This window comes from Tursiops truncatus, chromosome 4 (assembly GCF_011762595.2).
Source record: "Tursiops truncatus isolate mTurTru1 chromosome 4, mTurTru1.mat.Y, whole genome shotgun sequence".
Taxonomy (NCBI): Eukaryota; Metazoa; Chordata; class Mammalia; order Artiodactyla; family Delphinidae; genus Tursiops; species Tursiops truncatus.
The window spans coordinates 9,470,970-9,491,289 of record NC_047037.1 but is presented as its reverse complement, the minus strand read 5'-3'; the positions used below and the strand labels follow the sequence as shown (position 1 = coordinate 9,491,289).

Sequence of the window (20,320 nt, the reverse complement as noted above, 5' to 3'; positions counted from 1 at the left end):
CATTCTTTTGTCTTTCTGCTTTTCAAATCAGATCATCTCAATTGACATATCTTTAAGTTATGATTCTTTCTTCTGTAAGCTCAAATCTACTGTTGATCCTCTATAGTGAAATTTTCATTTGAGTTATTGTATTTCAACTCCAGAATAGCTATTTGGTTCTTCAAAAAAAAAAAAAAAAAATCCTATCGCTTTATTGATATTCTCTATTTGGTGAGAAACTGGTCTCATATATTCCTGTAGATCTTCAGACACAGTTTGAACTTTTTCAAGATATTTGTAATAGCTGACTTAATAAGCTTACTGATCTAGTTAGTCAAGTAAATGTCTCTGCTTCCTCAGGGGCAGTGTGTATTGATTGCTTTATTCCCAATAATATGGGCCATACTTTCCTGTTTCTTCGTATGTCTCAGACTTTTTATTGAAAACTGGCCATTTTAATAAAATAATGTGGCAGCTCTGCAAATTAGATCCCATCCCAACCCCCAGATTTGTTTTTCTTGCTGTTTTTGTTTTGTTTTTTAGTGACTTCCCTAAACTAATTCTGTAAAGTCTATATTCTTTGCTGTTGTGTGCCCCTGAAGTCTCTGCTCGGTTAGCTTAGTGGTCAGCTAGGAGACAGAAGTTTCCCTTCCTTAAATGCCTTGAACCAGTCAGTCTCTGAGCCTCTGCAGGGGGCTCTGTACGCGTGTGTCTTCGGGCATGCCTTCAGTGCTCAGCAGGCAGTCTACAGTTCTGCTCTATCTTTCATTCTTGTCTATGCAGAGCCTCAAGTTCATCCAGAGTTGACAGATTAAACCCTTTTTAAATCTTCCCTGGGCATGTGTATAATCTTGCATGTGTGTGGCCTTCTCGATTCCCAGAAATATATTGGAGCTTTTCAAACCCCCCGGTGGACATCTCATCCCTTAGATTTTCCTTTTAAGCTTTTTGCTAGCCTCTGATTTTCCTGTTAAGTTTTCGCTTAGCCTCTTGTTTGCTCCATTTCTGCCTTGGGCAGCTGCGATGTTAAGTAACCGCCACTGATTATTTTCAATGGATGCTCCGTGGATAGGGTTTCTCCCTTAGTGAGTTCTGACTAAAGTCCAATAAAGACAAGCCCTAAGAAAGAGGTTTTTTGAGAGTGCTGCTGCACAGGTCAACTACTGACATTTACTGGGGATGGGACTTTTAGGGTGCTCCAAATTCATTCTTTTTCCTCCAGCGGTTGAGAGGCTGCTGTTTATCAAAGGCTATGGCAGAGCTGGGGAGAGAGGGTGGAAGTAGGGAAAGTTAAAATGTTACAAAGCATGCTGTTGTTGACTTAAAAAAATATATATGGACAACGTGAGAGCTGCGAGGTAAGTTTTATTTGGGGCAAAATGAGGACTGCAGCCCCGGGAGACAGCGTTTTCAGATAGCTCTGAGAAGCTGCTCTGAGGAGGTGAGCGGGGAGGGGGGCGGCGGGGTGGGGGGAGCCAGGTTATATAGGAGTTCTGTAACAAAGGGCAGGTACTCTGAACATCAAAAGATTATTGTTAAGTAAAGAAGACCAGATATCTCAAGTTAAAGCATTTATCGCTTTTCTATACATGGGAAGATGCAAGAGTCTTGGCTCACTGAAATCATTCCTTTGATATGCACCTCAGCTATCTGCAGCCAGCGTCCCGACACATCCAGAGTTTCCTCAGGGCTCACCGCAGGGAGTGGCTGCAGTCTGATGGCTGCTAGAAGGCAGGTACTCTTTTCAGCCCTGAGTTTCCTCGGCTCACGGTGGAGGGCTGCGATCCTTGATGACTGTGACATCCTCTGTTTATTGATATAGCAGGAAAATATTTCATTTCTCACGGTTGTTACTGAGATTCAGCCATTTTTTTCTTGAATAGATGCTCCTCAAATTGACTCAGTCCTTTGATTGATTTTCAGAGTTCTGAACAAGTTGATTTGGCATTCTTGCCCTTCTTCTTGTTACTTTCATGGAGAAACAGATTTTGCAGAGGTCCTTATTCTGTTATTCCAAAAGTACATCCCTCTGTAACATGTTTTTTGGACTTGATCATGAAAATTTGTCGTTCATTTATATAAAAATCTGCCTTATCTTTTTTTAAGGAATGTGAAGAAAGAAATTTTGTAGCACTCCTGAATAATTGGGATTTTTCTAATTTTTTGCCTTTGCAAACAAAATGACAACGCTCTGGAGAGGTACATCTTTAGGTACGGTTGGCTATTTCTGTAAGATAAATTTATATACATGGAACTGCTATGCTTAATGGTATGTACATTTTAAATTTAGATGATTCCAAGTTGCTTCCTCCTAGGATTTTAAAAGACATATATGTGTGTAATATATATTTATATATGTGTAAATGTAATATGATGTATGATATCTTTATCTACTTACTTATTTGGTTAATCTGATGGAAGGAAGACTTCATTATGTTAGCTTGAAGTTTCTTGATAACTAGTGAGGCTGAATATCTTTTTTTTTTTTTTTTTTTTTTTTTGCGGTACACAGGCCTCTCATTGTTGTGGCCTCTCCCGTTGCGGAGCACAGGCTCTGGACGCGCAGGCTCAGCGGCCATGGCTCACGGGCCCAGCCGCTCCGCGGCACACGGGATCCTCCTGGACGGGGGCACGAACCCGTGTCCCCTGCATCGGCAGGCGGACTCTCAACCGCTGCACCACCAGGGAAGCCCTGAATATCTTTTTAAACAATATCTCGTAACATAATAATATGGGCCATCTGAAGATCCTCTGTGAATTGTCTCTGTTAATTTCATTTAAAAAAACTGATTTAGGGGAGTTCCTCCTCAATTCTAGAACGTAGCCCTTTGTACATATGTCTGTGTATGTCTACATTTACCTTTATGGCTTCTGTTTTTAGGGTCCTACTTAGGAAGGCATTTCTTACCCAAGATGATAAACTGAAAAACAACTTAAGTGTTGATTATAAACCTAGGTTTTTCTTTTTCCTTTTATGAACATTTTCTCCTTGCTCCTTCAAACTCTACTCCTTAAGAAGCTTTTACTGCCTTGGGGTGGCGGAAGATAAAGCTAAAACAAGAGGAATGTTTGCTCAGTTTTGAGTTTCAATTTACTTTTAAAAGTACACAGAAAAAAAGAAATCTAAGAAGCCAAAGCATTTTGATTCATGAGAACATGGTTTTCTTCACAAAATGAAATGAAAAAACTTCCGTCTTTTTCTGAGTTTATACAACTGAATTTATCTGTCCCTTCAAAATCTGGATCATTCACCTATAACTCTGGTGCTGGTGACTTTTGAAAGGTACGACTATAGCGGCTCTTTGGATTTTTTTCTATGTTAATCCCTCTATTAAAGTTTCCTACTTTTTCTTGGGTCAGTTTTGATCATTCATGCCTTTCCCCCAAAAGCCATATTATATGGCAGGTGGAATAATGCCTATGCCCTTAATCTCTAGAGCCTATGAATATGCTACTTTATGTGGTGAAAGAGACTTTGTAGGTGTGATTTAAAGAACCTTAAGATGGGAAGAGTATCCTGGGTGATCATGGCGGGTTAGTGTGAACACGAGTCCTTACAGTGAAACAGGAAAGTAGAAGAAGGAGTCAGAGCTGTGACTAAAGAAAAAAAGGCAGGGCTTCCCTGGTGGCGCAGTGGTTGAGAGTCCGCCTGCCGATGCAGGGGACACGGGTTCGTGCCCCGGTCTGGGAAGATCCCACATGCCGCGGAGCGGCTGGGCCCATGAGCCATGGCCACTGAGCCTGCGCGTCTGGAAGCTGTGCTCCGCAACGGGAGAGGCGGCAACAGTGAGAGGCCCACGTATCGGGAAAAAAAAAAAAAGAAAATGAAAAAGAAGGCAGCTGAAGCAGGAGAGGGAGCTGACCTGGTGGTGTTGGCTTTGAACGTGGAGGCAGGGACGTGAGTCAGTGTGGATCCTCTAGAGCTGGCAATGGCCCTCAGATGACGGCCAGTGAAGACATGGGGACCTCGGTTCTACAGGCACAAGGAAGTGAATTCTGCCAACAGCACAGATGATTCTCCCCTAGAGCCTCCTGATACCTTGGTTTTAGCTTGCTGAGACCTCAATCAGACTTTCGATTCACAGAACTGTTACAATAGTGGGAAATGCTCATTATTATTTCTTAAGTATTTCAGAAGTATTTCTCTACTTATGATCTCTAGACTCTTGAACATTTGACATTATAGTTCAGATTCTGAGTTAATCTAAAATTCCAGGTAGAATCATTTGAATTTTATTATACTGCTGGAAAAAGTTAGAATTCTGTGGACTATAACAACTTTTGCCCCCATCTTTCTTCCAAAATGGAAAAAAAAATAACATATATTTCAAGCACTCCAAGGTCCTGTGTGGCTAGCGGACACCACACTGGACAGGACAGGTATAAACCACTTAACAGTCTAAATTTCCAAATGTTTTTCACAACACGCAGGCTGTTACGTAAAGTAACCATCATAACAAACTAAGCTAATGACATATCTAGGAGAGATCTTTCGAATACCTGCTTTAATAAATTAGCTCATCAGTTATTTACCGGGTGAGATTTAGTATCCAGTTATCCAATCCAGAAAGAACTTAAAAGTGTCTTGTTCTCCCTAAGTTTCTTTTGTAGCTATTATTCTCCTGGGCAAACTTCCTTTGCAGAGATAGCACTAAGCCGGTTCTTATCAGAATTTACCTCTGAATGATCAAATTCCAAATTGGTGGTAGTATTATACAGTACTACTTGGCCTGTATCTCGTATAAAAAACCCGTACAAAATACATTTCCCCTCAATTACAGAAATTAGCTAACATTTTTGTGCCCTTTGGGACCGTAGACATTTAGACCTTAAGAAGACAGAGTCACCAGCACGTGAGACAGAAGAAAGGACTGTCAGACTTCCCACTCTTTCCAGGCCCGAGACATTCCATTACCCTGGCCTCACCTGGACAGCTCCCAAGCTGAGGAGTCAGGACTCTCAACACGCACAGTAGCCCTGATACTCTTGTAAACCTTTGAAAGTTTTTAACTGACAGGAACAACATTAACATTTCTTGTGTTGCACCAAAACCTGATGCTCATTTCTAGAGGAGCCTGCGGAGCCCTGCCGAGATCCCCGCTTCGGGACCGAGGCACTTGTTCTCCCAGACGCGGGAAGCGTGGGCTGTCGCTGGCTCTCACGGCTTCCTCTCTGGAAACAGCCCCAGCTGAGGAGAGCTGCTTTGCCCAAGATCATGCCCCTTCCCCGGGGAACAGCTCCAATCCAGTGACTGGTTTGGGTGGACAGAGGACAAAGGCTGGCCCCCTTGTCTCAAAACAGACAACTGAGGGCAACACTGCTTCTTTGACTCCCCGCATATTGACCCTGAGGGCACTCCCCCAAAAGCTTCCTACCCGAATTCTCCAAAGTCCTGACCCAAGACAACTATTTACGATTATATGGTGAGGCACTCTTGAATATACTAAATACAGACCTATTCTCAAGCCACCTCAGGCATGCCCAGTCTTCCTTTCATAACCAAACATCGGGGAACAAGCCCAATGCAGACTGATCTGAGGAAATATCTCTGGAAACTCTGCCCAGCGCTGAGGATGGGGGGATGACCACAGGAGCTCGTCAGAAGCTCCTAAAACTGCAGCACAAGGGAAACACAGACTTGTACCTGCACTGACTGACCTACAACCCCAGGTGGTCAAAGCAAACACTGAAGTATGAACAGCGGGACTCTGGAAGCACAAAAGAGGGACCATCCAATCCTGTCGCAGGCCATCAGAGTTGTGAGCGACATCTTGAAATCTGAGGAGTGGGCAGTGGTGGGGGTCATGGCTCAGGGAAGGTCATTTGGGGGCAGAAAACATGGTATTTACGAGGCAGTTAGACGCCTGGGAACATCGAGCTCAGACAAAGCCTGATTAATCCTTCAGCGCTTCCTGCCATCCATATGGAATTGAAAATGACACCAATACCAGTGTAAACAAAATAGGATTAAGTTCAACAGAGTGCTTCTGTTTCATTTGATGATTACATCAATGGTTTTCTCGGGGGTGGGCTGGGGTGGGGAGGAGGGAATCAAATTCTTTCTAAAAGTGGCCAATACCCCACATGTGAGCTGCTTTCTCTCTTGGTCATCCAGCTCTGGGGGAGGGAGGCAAGAGGGAAGATGGGGCTCTAAAAATAGGGCCAGCTAGACCAAGAAGAGCAGCTTGTTCTCGCGTGAAGGGGTTTGGCCTTTCTCTTGTCAGTAGTGATGGGAGTTATTACAGATGTTAAGCAGGAAAGTAGCCTGAGTTTTACAGGAGCTTGGCTGAACGAGGCATGCCCTGCACTGGCCCATGCAAGAGATTATAAGGCTTCAACTAAAGCTGGGGTGATAGATTTGAGAGACACTTGCAAAGCACAATTCCTCGAAGCAGTACCTGCTGAGTCAGCACCTGCGCTGGAGTCTGAGCTCAGCTGGTATCTAGCTGTGTGGCCTTGAAAGCGTCACTGATCCTCCACAGGCCCAGTTCTCATCCACAAGGGAGGCACCCACTTCACGTGCGCTGTGTGTCCTAGGTGGGTCGCGTGTGTAAAGGGCTCAGCGTGGCTCCCGGCATCTGCTACGCGCTGCGCAGACCCAGACCATTAACCAGCACGCTGGGCACTTCCAAATCTAGAGCAGGTGGGTTCACAGGCAGTCCTGTGGTCACAGACCTGCCAGGGCTCTCTGGCTGGCCTGTCCTTCCACTGGCTGCACTGCCCGGTGACCACCCGCAGACCTGGGCTAATTGGCTCTGAGCCCAGGACCACCACGTACGCCACGCCCGGGAGCGCCTGCGGGTTCGGATGCACGCCCTGGTGCGAGCTGCATCTGCGCAGGACGGGAACGTACCTTTTTCTAACATGCACAAAGGGACTCCTTGGACTAGCTATGGCCGTGTCTGGGCATATTAAATCTTTCCTTCACTCTCTGTCCTTCTCTGAAAGATTCAATAAAACTTCTGCGTCCCCTGTGCTACGTGTCAATGGAGGTTATCTGTCAAGCGCCTGAGTGGACTGAATGAGCTTCACAGGCATCAGTGGGGACCCTGACCAGAGTGGCCGGGAGAGAGGAAAGGAGGAAGGGGAAGAATATTTATTAAGTTCCTACGATGCCTCATGACTTTTCATGACTTTTCTCTCATTAAACTCAGTGGGAAGCAAGAACAGGGGTTGGGCTGTATTCCTAAATAGTCGGGCAGAACCCCCATAAACCTGAGACCAGCTGGGGGATTTGGACACAGGACGGCCAAAGGCAAAACGTTCAGGAGGCTAGGAAGTCTGGGGGTCGCTGGTGGGAGGCCTGGCTCAGAGAAGCGGGAAGGGCAAAGCCTTTGGGAAGCCCGGTGCTGTGGCCACAGGAAGGGGGTCGCCTTGACGTCATTCAGCGACCCGGAGAAGACAGGACGAAGCTGGGCCCCGCCTGGTGACACTTTGGTACCTCACAGACCTGAGTGACAGACAGCAAGAGGGCTCAGGTCTACTCATTAGAAACATACATCTTGGTGTCACAAGAGGGGAAAGGAAGCAGGCCGTACCTGCAGCCCCTGAAACAGACCTGGTTCTAGCCTGGCCAGAGAGGTCAAGCTTTATTGCGTCCAGGGCTGGCGTGCAAACATGGAGTTTCAGATTGTCAGAAGTCATTGTTAAGCAAAGAAAAGACAGAGGTGTTAAGTAGGTTCATCTATTTGATTCTGGAAACCAAAGAGGTACCTGAGGAAAACACATAATGACGCCACCACCAGGACCTGCCCCCCCCCCCCCCCGCCACCACACCCGTCATGCCCTCGAGCCCTTACTATGCGACAGGTAACTGCCCTTGAAGCAGCTGCTCTTTCTCTGTCTTTACAGGCGAGCGGTGAAGTGGCCTCGCTGGGTCATCCAGCAAGGCAGTGACGGAAGCAGGACCCTAACCCAGGCCCGACTCCAGAACCCGGGCTGGGCAAAGATGCGCCACCATCCTGCTCCCCTACAAAGGGCTGCAGTAAATGTGACTTCCAATGAAAGAAAAGTAGAATGAGGTCTTTGGATATGAAAGGGCAAATTCTGACCTTGTTCTCAATCCAAAAACAACTCATTTATTCAATGTTTTTTCCAGTAAGTGTTCCAAAAAGAGGCGTTGTCTAGCTAATTGATGCGTCCCCAAATTTGTTTTCCATGTTCTGTATTTCTCTGCAATTGTTCAGAACATAATGGAACTACCTGTTCTGCTTCAGGACTATCGTGTCTCAACAACACCCAGAGGGACCGGTACCGGGTCATCTACCAGGATAACCTTTTGGCTCTGCAGTCTCCTCCCTCACCCTTGTGGGCAGCAGCAGCTCTCTGTCCTCTCATCACCATGTCCTGCTCGAGTTGATTTGACCTCCCTCTTCTTTGTTCTACCCATTTGCTGCTTGTCACCTGCACTGGGACTTATCTGTTAGTGTTTTCATCTTGAAGGTCCAGAGTGAAGTCATCTCCAGGCACGAGCTGTTAACACATTAATGTGACTCGCGTGTTGTTTCTCAGTTTAAAATCTTTTTTTTTTTTTCCTACAAGGCATTATAAGAAACTTAACAGTGGATACCCTTAGTGAAATGGGCTGGCAGAAAGAAGTGGGAGGAAAAAAGGGGGTTGTTTTATTTCCCATGTAATGCCTTTAATTAATTGGGGATTGTCTAATATTATATGTACTTCAGTTTTACCTTAAGAATGTCAACAGTGGTTATCTGGGCAGGGAGATTTTTGATCTTTCTCAACCTTTTTTATTTAAAAAAGCAACCTGATACATGCACCCCTATGTTCATAACGGCACAACGTACAATAGCCAAGACATGGAAATCACCTAAACGTCCATCAACAGATAAATGGATAAAGAAGATGTGGTACATATATATAATGGAGTATCTCTCAGCCATAAAAAAGAACGAAATAGTGCCATTTGCAGCAACATGGATGGACGTAGAGAGATTACTATACTAAGCAAAGTAAGTCAGAAAGAGAAAGACAAATACCATATGATTATCACTTATATGTGGAATCTAAAATATGACACAAATGAAGTTATCTAAGAAACAGAAACAGACTCACAGACATAGAGAACAGACTTGTGGTTGCCAAGGTGTGGGGAGGGGAGGGGAGGGATGGACTGGGCGTGTGGGATTAGCAGATGGATAAACGCAAGGTCCTACTGTATAGCACAGGGAACTAAATATATTCAATATCCTGTAATAAACCATAATGGAAAAGAAAAAAAAACAACCTGATAAATGTTATATAATGATATCTATACATTCACGTTAGTAACATAAATACATATACACGAATACAAATTTTAACACTGCCTATGGCAATAACTTAAGAAATCTAAATTTCTTTCCTAAGGGTCCATTATATGATAATACTTATATACTTCTGTTGTTGGAAATTCTAAATTCTCTTTGGAAGTAATGTCTGTGTATATGCATGTGTCTATCTCCCCATATTTTAAAGTTTTTTAGTTTATGAATTAATAATTCCTAAGTATCTCTCGAAAAAAGTTCCTGGGGGTAGATGTGCCATTTCCAAAAATAATTTTGAAGAAACCCTTTGAGTTGCCCAAAGTGAACTGTCCTGTGGCACATTTTTTTATGGTTGCAACCTACACTGAGCAATATAAAATGGAACTTTCCAACAATTGTCCAAATATTATTTATTGACTGAATTATGAGATCTCACTTTATATTCAGAATTTTCTTCAAAAAATTAAAACCTGTATAATTATTGTGTGTTAAAAGGCAAAGATACAGATATGAAACCTCATGGGAAGAAAAGACTATCTACAATCAAAGAATCATCGAAAATATTGACATTTACTTAATTTCTTGAAATTTGCTCCACTGCTTTGAAAAAGATACTTGGGAAGTCTGAATGTTAGGTTTTCATTTCTCTGAAATGAAAAGTATACCTACTCTTGTGGGTTTAGCACGTCTGATGAGATTCTCCAATTTCCAGTATTACTGACCCTATCAAGCAGAGATTGTTAGAAAGTTTTTTGTTGCCACCACTGACTATTTTGGTTTACTTCTACTTCCCCTTGCTTTCTGACATTCTGCAGGAAGTGTGTTGAGGGAAACACACTGTGACTTCTCCACATCCGGGTAGGTATCATCCTACTGTCTCATCACAGACTGGAAGCTCTTTATCTGGCCTCACGTCTCATTAAGCCACTGGACTCTTCCCTGTCAGACTGATACAGTCTCTGTTGGAGCAGGGCAGGCAGGGTAATTTAGAACAGGGTATCAGAAAAGGAGCTGGTTCCTGACCATGTGGGCTTGCTGGGCCATCTAAAGCACCGGGGATGCCCTAGCAGCCTGGTGAAGCTGGAGGGAAGCCCAAGGGACTGATGAAAACAGAGCTCGGCACATAGTAGGCACTCAATGAACACTTGTTGAATAAGTGAATGAGATGATTCTACTTCTACAACACAAGTCATTTGAACAAAATGATACAACCTACTCCTTTAAGAGTCTATTTAAAAAGCGACACTGTTCACGTGGCTCTGGTCTGCAGGAAAACATGGACTGAGCAATAGCATAAAAGCAGAAGTCAGAACAGACAAGCCAGCCTTCAGCTTTCTCTTCCCACAGGTATAAAATGATCGGGCTTCAATACCCAGAGGAATACTCTGCGGTGAACTCACTTTGGGATAACAAAACTCTGGTTAAAAAGTTGTCTGGGTGGGGGCTTCCCTGGTGGCGCAGTGGTTGAGAGTCCGCCTGCCGATGCAGGGGACACGGGTTCGTACCCTGGTCCGGGAAGATCCCACATGCCGCAGAGCGGCTGGGTCCGTGAGCCATGGCCGCTGAGCCTGCGCGTCCAGAGCCTGTGCTCCGCAATGGGAGAGGCCACAGCAGTGAGAGGCCCGCGTACCGGAAAAAAAAAAAAAAAAAAAAGTTGTCTGGGGGGAATTCCCTGGCAGTCCAGTGGTTAGGACTCCGTGCTTTCAATACCAAGGGCCCGAGTTGATTCCTGGTCGAGGAACTAAGATCCTGTGAGCCACGTGGCGAGGCCAAAAACGAAGTTGCCTGGGGGGGGCTCAGATTTTAATTTTAGGAAACAAATTTAAGTCCTACGAATCCTCACCGTATCAGAAGATCACTTCAATATTCATCTAAGCGCAATAACTGACAAAGCTAAAGAGAAGTCATCTGGAGGTGATCTGCCTCTTCTACTGGCCATGCTACTGCACCCCTTTATTATACAGATCACTCCACAGACACCAAGAAGAGTAAATAGCAGCTTTTCACAGAATCCCTGAGCTTGAAAAGCCCTAAAGGTCAGCTGGTTCACTTAACCAGAACACAGCCAGAAACTGTACCTGTGAAACAGAACTACATATAGAAGTAAGATCACACCCCTCTGTGACACAGTATGTTTTTTAACATGTTAAGTCAACATACCACTGATCTCCTAATCACAATATATTGTTTTCTGTTAATTTATTAAAAAGCATAGATATTATGGAGACATATCATTATTAGAACAGTATTTTAATACTAGTAGCATGACTGTACTGTGTGGGTATTTTAAATTAAGGAAGACATGATAGGAATTTCAATTAATACGGCTATCTTTTTTGTCTGAATTTGAATGGAGGATTCTTAAAGTTAGTCTAGTCTTCCATTTAATACAGAATTCCTCTCTGTAGCATATTTTTTTATCTAAAAGAGCACATAATAAAAGATGAATGCAGCAACTTTAAATATTTACGTTTCTAAATTCCACAGGAGCTGCTGAATATGGATTACTATTATTCTGTTTCTTTTTTTTTTTTTTTTTTTTTTCGGTACGTGGGCCTCTCACTGTTGTGGCCTCTCCCATTGTGGAGCACAGGCTCCAGACGCGCAGGCTCAGCGGCCATGGCTCACGGGCCCAGCCGCTCCGCGCATGTGGGATCTTTCCGGACCGGGGCACGAGCCCGTGTCCCCTGCATCGGCAGGTGGACTCTCAACCACTGCGCCACCAGGGAAGCCCCCTGTATTTCTTAAATAAACTTCTTCTAGATTTTGAACACACGGTTATGATATTTAACTATTACCTTTTTATTTTAATTCATTACCAATGACTCTACATAGAGATTTGTCACACTGAACTTTAATTCTGTTAATACGATTCATAGTATGAAGCCTGTACTTAAAAATGTATTTCAGAATCAAGTTGTAATTCTTTTAGCTAAAATATAGTAAGTACCTATGGCTAATACATACAATAATATGTATACACACAGCATCTAAAATGTCTTAACCTCAGAACTAATTTGTCAAATCTTGTCACGGAGCACCTATGCACAACTGAAAGAACATCTCAGCGTGAGCTGCCAAAGAAAATGTGGTGGTAAAATAATAACAAAATCTCGAGTGACCATATTTCGGCAAGGAAAGAAGCTGGTGCAAACCTGATAAAAACCCCACAGCTTAACGGGATTTGGCATCAGCATCAGCAGGATATGACATGAGAGGGGACTTTTGTTCTTAACAACAGTGCCACTCAGTGGCTGAACAATGGAGTGAACTGATAAACAGCATGAATGGAAGGTGGGCAAAAAGGAAAATGGAGTTTGGGAAGAGGCAATGATAGTACTGCAGGCAAAGAGATACTGCATTGCCATGGTGACTGTACCTGGGAGGTCAGTTAGGGTCTGGGCAGGAACAGAAACCTGAGCATCGCTTCCTGTAACTACATCGCCTGGATTTCATAAAAAAAAATAATTAGATATCGTAAAGAGGAAAAGAAAATCAATTTTTCTTTCATATTTAATGCTGGAATACTTTACTTATCAACCTAATTACTAAAAGTACAGTGAAACAGAAAATACAACACAATCTTAGAAAAATATAAAATATTTTTTAAAGAAACTGATTTTTAAAAAGTGTTTCCTAAAAAGCTTTTGTGCCTGTTTTTCTTAAGGAAAAAAACAAGTTTCTATTAGTCTAAAGTACAGGGAACTTTAGCCATCAAAAGACTTGGCCGAGCAGATTTCATTATGCTATAAATAACAGCATGATTTTATATTTTCTTATTTTTCTAAAAAAATTCTTTATCCAAAAGTAAGTTATATGCCTTTATTAAGAAGTCAACATTCTTCTGAAATTGATTTCCTCCTGCAACAGACAAAATTTATTTTTAACTAAACTTGAAACCAATTTCTTCAGTGATAAGATAAAGACCTAAACAAGTTCTAATTTCATATTAAGTATTGAAAAGATTTCATAAGTTACCACATGCACTTATAAATGTCAACATGTAAAAATAAATCTGTGAACTGCATACCCTTTAAACTTGATATACTTATTATAGGCGAGATTTCATTTACAAATTGGACCTGCAGTAAATGCTTAAAATAAAGAAGTGTTCAAATTCAAAAAACAGAGGAAAGGGGGGGGAAAGGGAGTACATTTAAAAAATGCAGGAAAGAAAGGAAAAGGAAGTACTGAGAGGCATTCGAGGTACAGGACCACTGAGAAGGAAGATTTTTTTGGTTCTTTGATTTCCTTCCTGGATGACAAAGTTCAACATGAAGCACAGTTGCTGTCGACAGAATCATCCCCTGGATAGATCAGCATCTGAAGCCCCATGCTATTTTGAGATTAATGAGCTGAAAAACAAGCCTTCTTAAAAGGCACCATATTTTCTATGTATGATAACGTATGATTAACAGATTTGCTTTCCCTGTAGCTTTTACACAATAGTAAAAAACAAAAATCAATTTTTGAATTATATAACAACCCTCAGTGCCTTGACCACTTGCTACCATTATGATTTACAGCACAGCCAGCTCACCTGGAAATTATTGGGTTGTAATTAGACCATTCCTATCAATTAACGGTACGTGCATTTATATTCTCCTATAGCTGAAATAAAATCTATAAATAGGTACATATGCCAAACAAGTGATAAACAACTTTTCGTGGAACTTCTCAGGTCCTGAATTTTCATAATATAGTTAACTCTCTATTCACTGGTGAATGGTGTGCCTCGTTTTCTGTACATCTGAAAATTTTCAATTCTATGCTTGCTACCCATTTCACTCTGCTGCTCCTGGATCACCTATTAATGTATATTTAGAGACGGAGACTAATTTTAATATTGGATGTCACCAGGAAAATGATGGAGGATCACCTGTGCTCCCTCCCTCCTTCAGGACCCCGGCCCCAACAGAGATGCCAACAGCAGAAGGCATTTCAAGTGACACCTACATGAATGCTGGCTTCTCCGTAGAACTCTTCCCCTATACAAACACAGGTAATCGGGAGTTAACTAACCTATGAAAGCCATAAGGATATCCAGCTGCGTAAACAACCACTTTTCAAAACAACTTTAAAATTTTCCAGCGGAGTACACTAAAAAGGCACCAAGTAGATGACTCTGTTCTGAGACAGTCAGAAGCCCTATTCCAACACATGCCTTCCGAAAGGGTAAACACTGTGCTCACTCATTCCCGGGCCAGGTGACACACCTGAAGATTTGTCAGTGTCACAGCACAGAGGACACTTGTGGGAAACACCAGCATAAGCAACCGATGTTGGTATCTTTTTTTTTTTACATCTTTACTGGAGTATAACTGCTTTACAATGGTGTGTTAGTTTCTGCTTTATAACAAAGTGAATCAGTTATACGTACACATATGTTCCCATATCTCTTCCCTCTTGCGTCTCCCTCCCTCCCTCCCACCCTCCCTATCCCACCCCTCTAGGTGGTCACAAAGCACAGAGCTGATCGCCCTGTGCCATGCAGCTGCTTCCCACTAGCTATCTATTTTACGTTTGGTAGCGTATATACGTCCATGCATGTTGGTATCTTTTACCAAAGGAACCGCAGATTTTTGGAGCTGGGAGGCTCCCCAGGGATCAGCCCAAACCTCTTATTACCGGGTGAGGAAAAGGGTCTGAAAGCTTCAGGATTCTGCCCGTGGTTCACTGGAGAGTGAATGAAGGAAGGGGATCAACCTACCCTCGCTTCTACCGGTATAAACCTTTCTCCTTCCTTTTACTCCATTTTATTCAAAACTTCATGCAGGGAGGGGCATTAGCAGGACGATATACCTTTAATATGAAGGTAGACAAGCTTTTTGTAGGTTGACACGACAAGAACAAACCAGAAATAAAAAGGAGAGTTGCCAAACAAGACCACTTTTGTTCAGCGCAGGGATCAGTTACAAAATGCCCCAGTGATGCTCATGTTCCAAATACTTTGCTTAAGTGCTCTGTTGTTTCCTTGTAACTGGAGACTCAGTTTTCATCAATTGTTCCATCCTCATGCACTTCCTTTCTCACTTACTGTGATATTAATACTTGACATTTCCTTAGAGACCCAACTTTATATTTCTATAGTCATTTGGCTTGGTTCCTCAGAAAATTTAACGGCATTAAGAGATTCTCTGACTCATTTGCTGCCATCAGTTAGAACTACTACTGACTACAGCTTGTTATCAAAGCAATATTGAAATCATATTTGTTTAGAACAGTAAAACAGTACAATTAAGAAATATATAAAATAACATTCATTTCCATCCTGGAAGTGGGCATGTCTCCTGGCATTAAAATGCATTTACAATATGTTAATGATCTGAAGTCTCCTATTCTTTAAATCATGTGTGATAGCTCTACATTAAAAAGAGAAGAATGTAATTTGAAAAGAGATATTCGTATGTAAGGTAAATGGAATATTCTAATAGAAATTAAATACTAAATATATAAAGTCTAATACTTCATATAGGCAATGATAGATAATATGATGAAACTAATAGAAGAACACACACTTATTATTGAAAAACTCATTATTTTCTATCATTGGAGAAGAGTCCATTTAACTTAAGTTCTGACCAGTTTAAATGCCAATAATTTAACTTTTAAAATAATTTTGGATGCAATCTTCTTAAACAGAGTATATGGAACATGGTTTAAGGTCTTCTTACTGATTCAATATTACTATTGTTATTGTCAACACCTGTTACTGAACTTGGCTATGATCCAGGGACACCTTTAAGACACAGATGAGGCAGGGGTCAGGAGGGTATTTGCTCTGACACTAACTGGCCACAGACACTATGCTTTGTGAGGCCTTAGGATTGATTTTTGTAGATTTTCTGCCATCGTGTTACTATTTCTTGCTTCCGTAGTATAGACAGCAGAGTCCCATCACTAAAAATAAATGTGGCTGTTTCTAATCGGCTATGAGTAGCGGTACTTAATTCATATGTCTTTGGAAATAAGTAGAAAATAAGAGAAAAAGGTTATGAGTAAGAACCTGAAGGGCTCCCTTATGAACAAAACACCTGAGGCAGGTGAAGCGCTGGAAAGGCCCTGAAATGGAAAGGAGCGTACCTGAGTCCCAGCAGCAGGAGAGCCGCTGACGGCACTCCCAGCAGCAGTGCACACTCGTCAACTGAGTGATCCGGCTCTCACGTTCTCTGGTTCTCTCAGTGCAGGGACTCAGACACTAGCTCTGCTGCCTGAGATATTCTGTTTGGCCTCTTCCCCGCTTTGGGCTCTAGTTTGTATTCCTTGGAGGTAAAGCAGGTGGAACAGGGACTGCAAGCCTGGTGACCCGCTTCCTCCAAACCAACTGCACGGACAAATGCTGTGACTAGCAGAGCCCAGGGTACCAGACCTTCCCATCTCAGATGCTCTTCTAGCCAGAAGCATCACTATACAAAGCTAGCAGAGATCTCGGTCAACTGACGTCAAGTTCCGTGCTGTGACAGTTCACGCCATACTCTGTGGGCATCACCAGGACGCAAATGCAAGTATACTAAGGTACAGATGTTAAAACAAGTACTTTAACAAATTACCTCATAAAACGTTCTTAAGAACAATATAGTATCTGATATTGCCATTTAAAAAGGACCTACTATAACAGATTTTAAAAAATTAAGTCTTGCACTAATTTCTCTTTCTAGGACGGTGATTCCTCATAGACAGGTGAGGAAATCCCAGGCTACCTTGGGAGTGTTTCCTCTAGATTAACCAGTATTTTCCCTTACCTTTGTTCAGCTGCACTGGCATGCTTTCCGATTTCATCAGCCTCTGCTGCTGCTGCAGAGGATGCTTGGGGGCCTCTGCTAGGGTCCTGGTGGGAACCACAGCCGGGGAGGAGGTACCGCCACTGCTTCCCGGTACTGGGCCATCCGCACCGCCCGGGGCCGCTGCCGGAGAAATCAACTTTCTTCCAAAATTCATCAGGCTAGTAGAGACCTTATTTATATTCAGGGGAGCACCTTTGGCACTAGTCCTGTAAAAAAACAAATTAGGTGGAGAGACATTGTTTAAATTAGAGGACAACTCTATTTCACATGCTCTGTTGATATAAAAACATACCTTACCTGCTTTGGAAAAGGTCTAGATCAGCTACATGAAGTGAGGCGTGATAATTTCAAAGTGACCACAGAATAAGAAAACAACAAGATTCTTAAAGATGTGGCTTATGGAAAATAGTCTTTTTACTTTCCATTCATTCATTCATTCAACAAACAGGGCCCATTATAGCCAACACTGCAACTGTCCAAAACAGACATAGTTTCCCTCCTGGAGATTCTAGAAAATACATTCATCACATAATCACATAAACAGATGTATGACTAAAACCTGTGATGAGGACTCTGAAGGAGAGGTACAGGGCTGGGCGAGTCTGGGGTAACCCACAGAAGGGGGCACCTGGGAAGCCAGGCTGAGAATAGATTTCCCACAAACTCTGGCCTGTGGGAACAAGGCCATATTTAATCTGACTTTGAAAAATAAATGTGTCTGAGAGCCATGAAGTCAGTTCATAGAAGTACATCAAGGGCTCTGGTCCACGAGAATTGAGCCCACCCTCACCCCACACTACCGCCCCCGCGTTCCGTATCCTCCTTCCCCACGTCCCTGCTTTACTTTTCCTGATGGCGCTTTGCATCATCTGACATACTACATATTTTACTTATTTGGCTATGATCTGTCCACCTCCCCCAACCCCCACTGGAATAAAAGTTTCATGGAGACAGGACTTCGGTCTCTCTGCCATGTTGCCAGTCACCTAGAACATAACAGGTGTTCTAGAAATATGTGTTAAAAGGCAGCTGCGTCTACCTGTAGTCTAAGCCTTTACACCTATTGCCATGGAGGAAGCGTCCCTTGCTCCTGGCCACGGCCCGCCTCCCCACGTGCGGGGAGATCCCATCTGCTCTGACCTTTGGAGACTGTTGCTCTTGGATCTTGCTCTCCTGCATCACCATTTCCCCCTTTCTACCGTATCTTTCCCATGAGCACACAACCGTGGTGTGTGTGTGTGCACGCAAGCGTGTCTCCCAACTTCTCCTTTGAACCCTCACTCCTTCCTGGTTACCATCCTACTTCTTTCCCTCCTCACAACACGTCTTTTCAGAAGTGTCTTAATGTGCTACTTGTGCTTCTCCAGTCCTGGTCCACTAAGGTCTGGCTGTGGCGTCCTTGCCATCGCTCTGAAACCACCCCTGGAGGTCACCAATGACTCCGCAGAGCAAAGGTCCATCCTTACTTCGTGCCACGTCTCAGCAGCAGTCAACTCCCCTCCACTCCCCGCTCCCTCTCAGACAGGTCCTCTCTCGGAAACCAGGGTTTGCCAGCACCTGTGCTCTGTCTGGCAGATAGAGGACACCAAGTCAACATTGGCTAAAATGAATGATTACTTCCCAAATGATTCATCATCTTGAAGTATCTCAGGGCTATTACGTGAAAGACCAGTTATGATTATAAATTATTTTAGTTGTAGGAGGCTGACCATGTCAATATCAAAGTTTGCATTTTTACTGCCCAGTCATTAATAGAAGCTTGTTTTCTCGCATTTAGCTTCTTTTTCATAAAAGTAGGAAACTGAAAATCAAGTTTGAGGGATCCACTTGTCATGATTTTAGTTACCTTGAATTTTGCCATCATTTCGTCCTCTCCGATCTACCTGGCAGCACTTACATGGTAATTCTCCTACTTTTTATATGACAGCTGTATCCTTGCCGTTACTAGATAGGGCGCTAAAACAGAACTGATCCAGAGTTCTGTAATAAAAAGCAAAGAACACTATGCTTCTTCCTTCCAGAAAGTCTTTAATGGTCCTAGCTAATATTATGGGCTAGGTATGGGAAACTTATATTGCTTCAGAGATTGGACAAATCAAATTTAAAACCTGGAATTTGCTTTATAAAAGAAACGAGCTATTCATTTATAACGCATGAAATGTGAAAAAAAATCCTTTTTCAAATGGTTCGTTTTGCATCATTTCATCTTTAAAGAACAAAGCTATTTAATGTTCTTTGAAAAATTATTGAAAATAATGTTTCCTAATGGAGATGAGGGTATATAGTGATGATGCACCACTTATTTCCAATGTTTTATTTATTTATTTATTTTTTTGCGGTTGCACCACTTATTTCCAATTTTTTATTTATTTATTTATTTTTTTGCGGTACGCGGGCCTCTCACTGTTGTGGCTTCTCCCGTTGTGGAGCACAGGCTCCGGACGCGCAAGCTCAGCAGCCATGGCTCACGGGCCCAGCTGCTCCGCGGCATACGGGATCTTCCCGGACCAGGGCACGAACCCATGTCCCCTGCATTGGCAGGCAGACTCTCAACCACTGCGCCACCAGGGAAGCCCTATTTCCAATTATTATACGCTTCCTAAGGAAGTAGAGACCTCTCAATGTATAGACACTACAGCTTGGCAACAGAGAAGGCGCTCAATACATATTTATTGAGAAAAAGAATGAATGACATGTAAAGAACTCATAAATTCTGGATTCAGAAGGCGCTCACCTCTGGCACTGCAGTGCACTCAGCAGCCTGCGTGCATCCCCCTTTCTCGCGAGTCGTAGTGGAAAGAAGAGTTATTAGGATACTGAAGTTCCACTGCATTTTAGTTTCGCTTGTATGCAAGTCAAGATCCATAATTCACGGATATGAAGAAGTTAGAATGTTGTTACCCTTTTTTTATAAACAAAAATGTACTAGTCAAATTCCCCTACTGCCAGTTCTAAAATTCATATGTTGATAAAAGTACTAAGAAACTGCTAGAGCATTATCAAGAGACTATGGCTATGGCATCTTCATTACTCCTATAAACCACGAAAAACACACAGATCAAGCTCATGCCGAACCATTCTTCATCTGAATAGCTCTTAAAAGAGGATGAGCGCTGTTTTCCTTTTTTGAACGTTTTTTGTTTTCAACCAATTTCCCCCTCATCCACTACCCATGCTTCCAGAAGAATAAGAAGAATTTTGAAAACAACTATTGAAGGTGACTATTTTCAGGTAGAAACAATTATAACCCATGTACTTCTAGAGCAAGCATGCTAAGCATGCTGCCCGCTGTTT

General features: G+C 42.8%; 1 protein-coding gene across 8 annotated transcripts in view; it reads right to left on the bottom strand.

The window, feature by feature from the left end:
- TBC1D5 (TBC1 domain family member 5) overlaps positions 1 to 20,320 on the bottom strand; it is a 540,886-nt gene that overhangs the window by 59,069 nt on the left and 461,497 nt on the right. For all 8 annotated transcript variants that reach the window (XM_019934420.3, XM_073803671.1, XM_073803672.1 and 5 more), the window contains one exon: positions 16,985 to 17,232. In XM_019934420.3, coding sequence (XP_019789979.2) covers positions 16,985 to 17,232 — 248 coding nt within the window. The remainder of the gene's footprint in view (positions 1 to 16,984; positions 17,233 to 20,320) is intronic.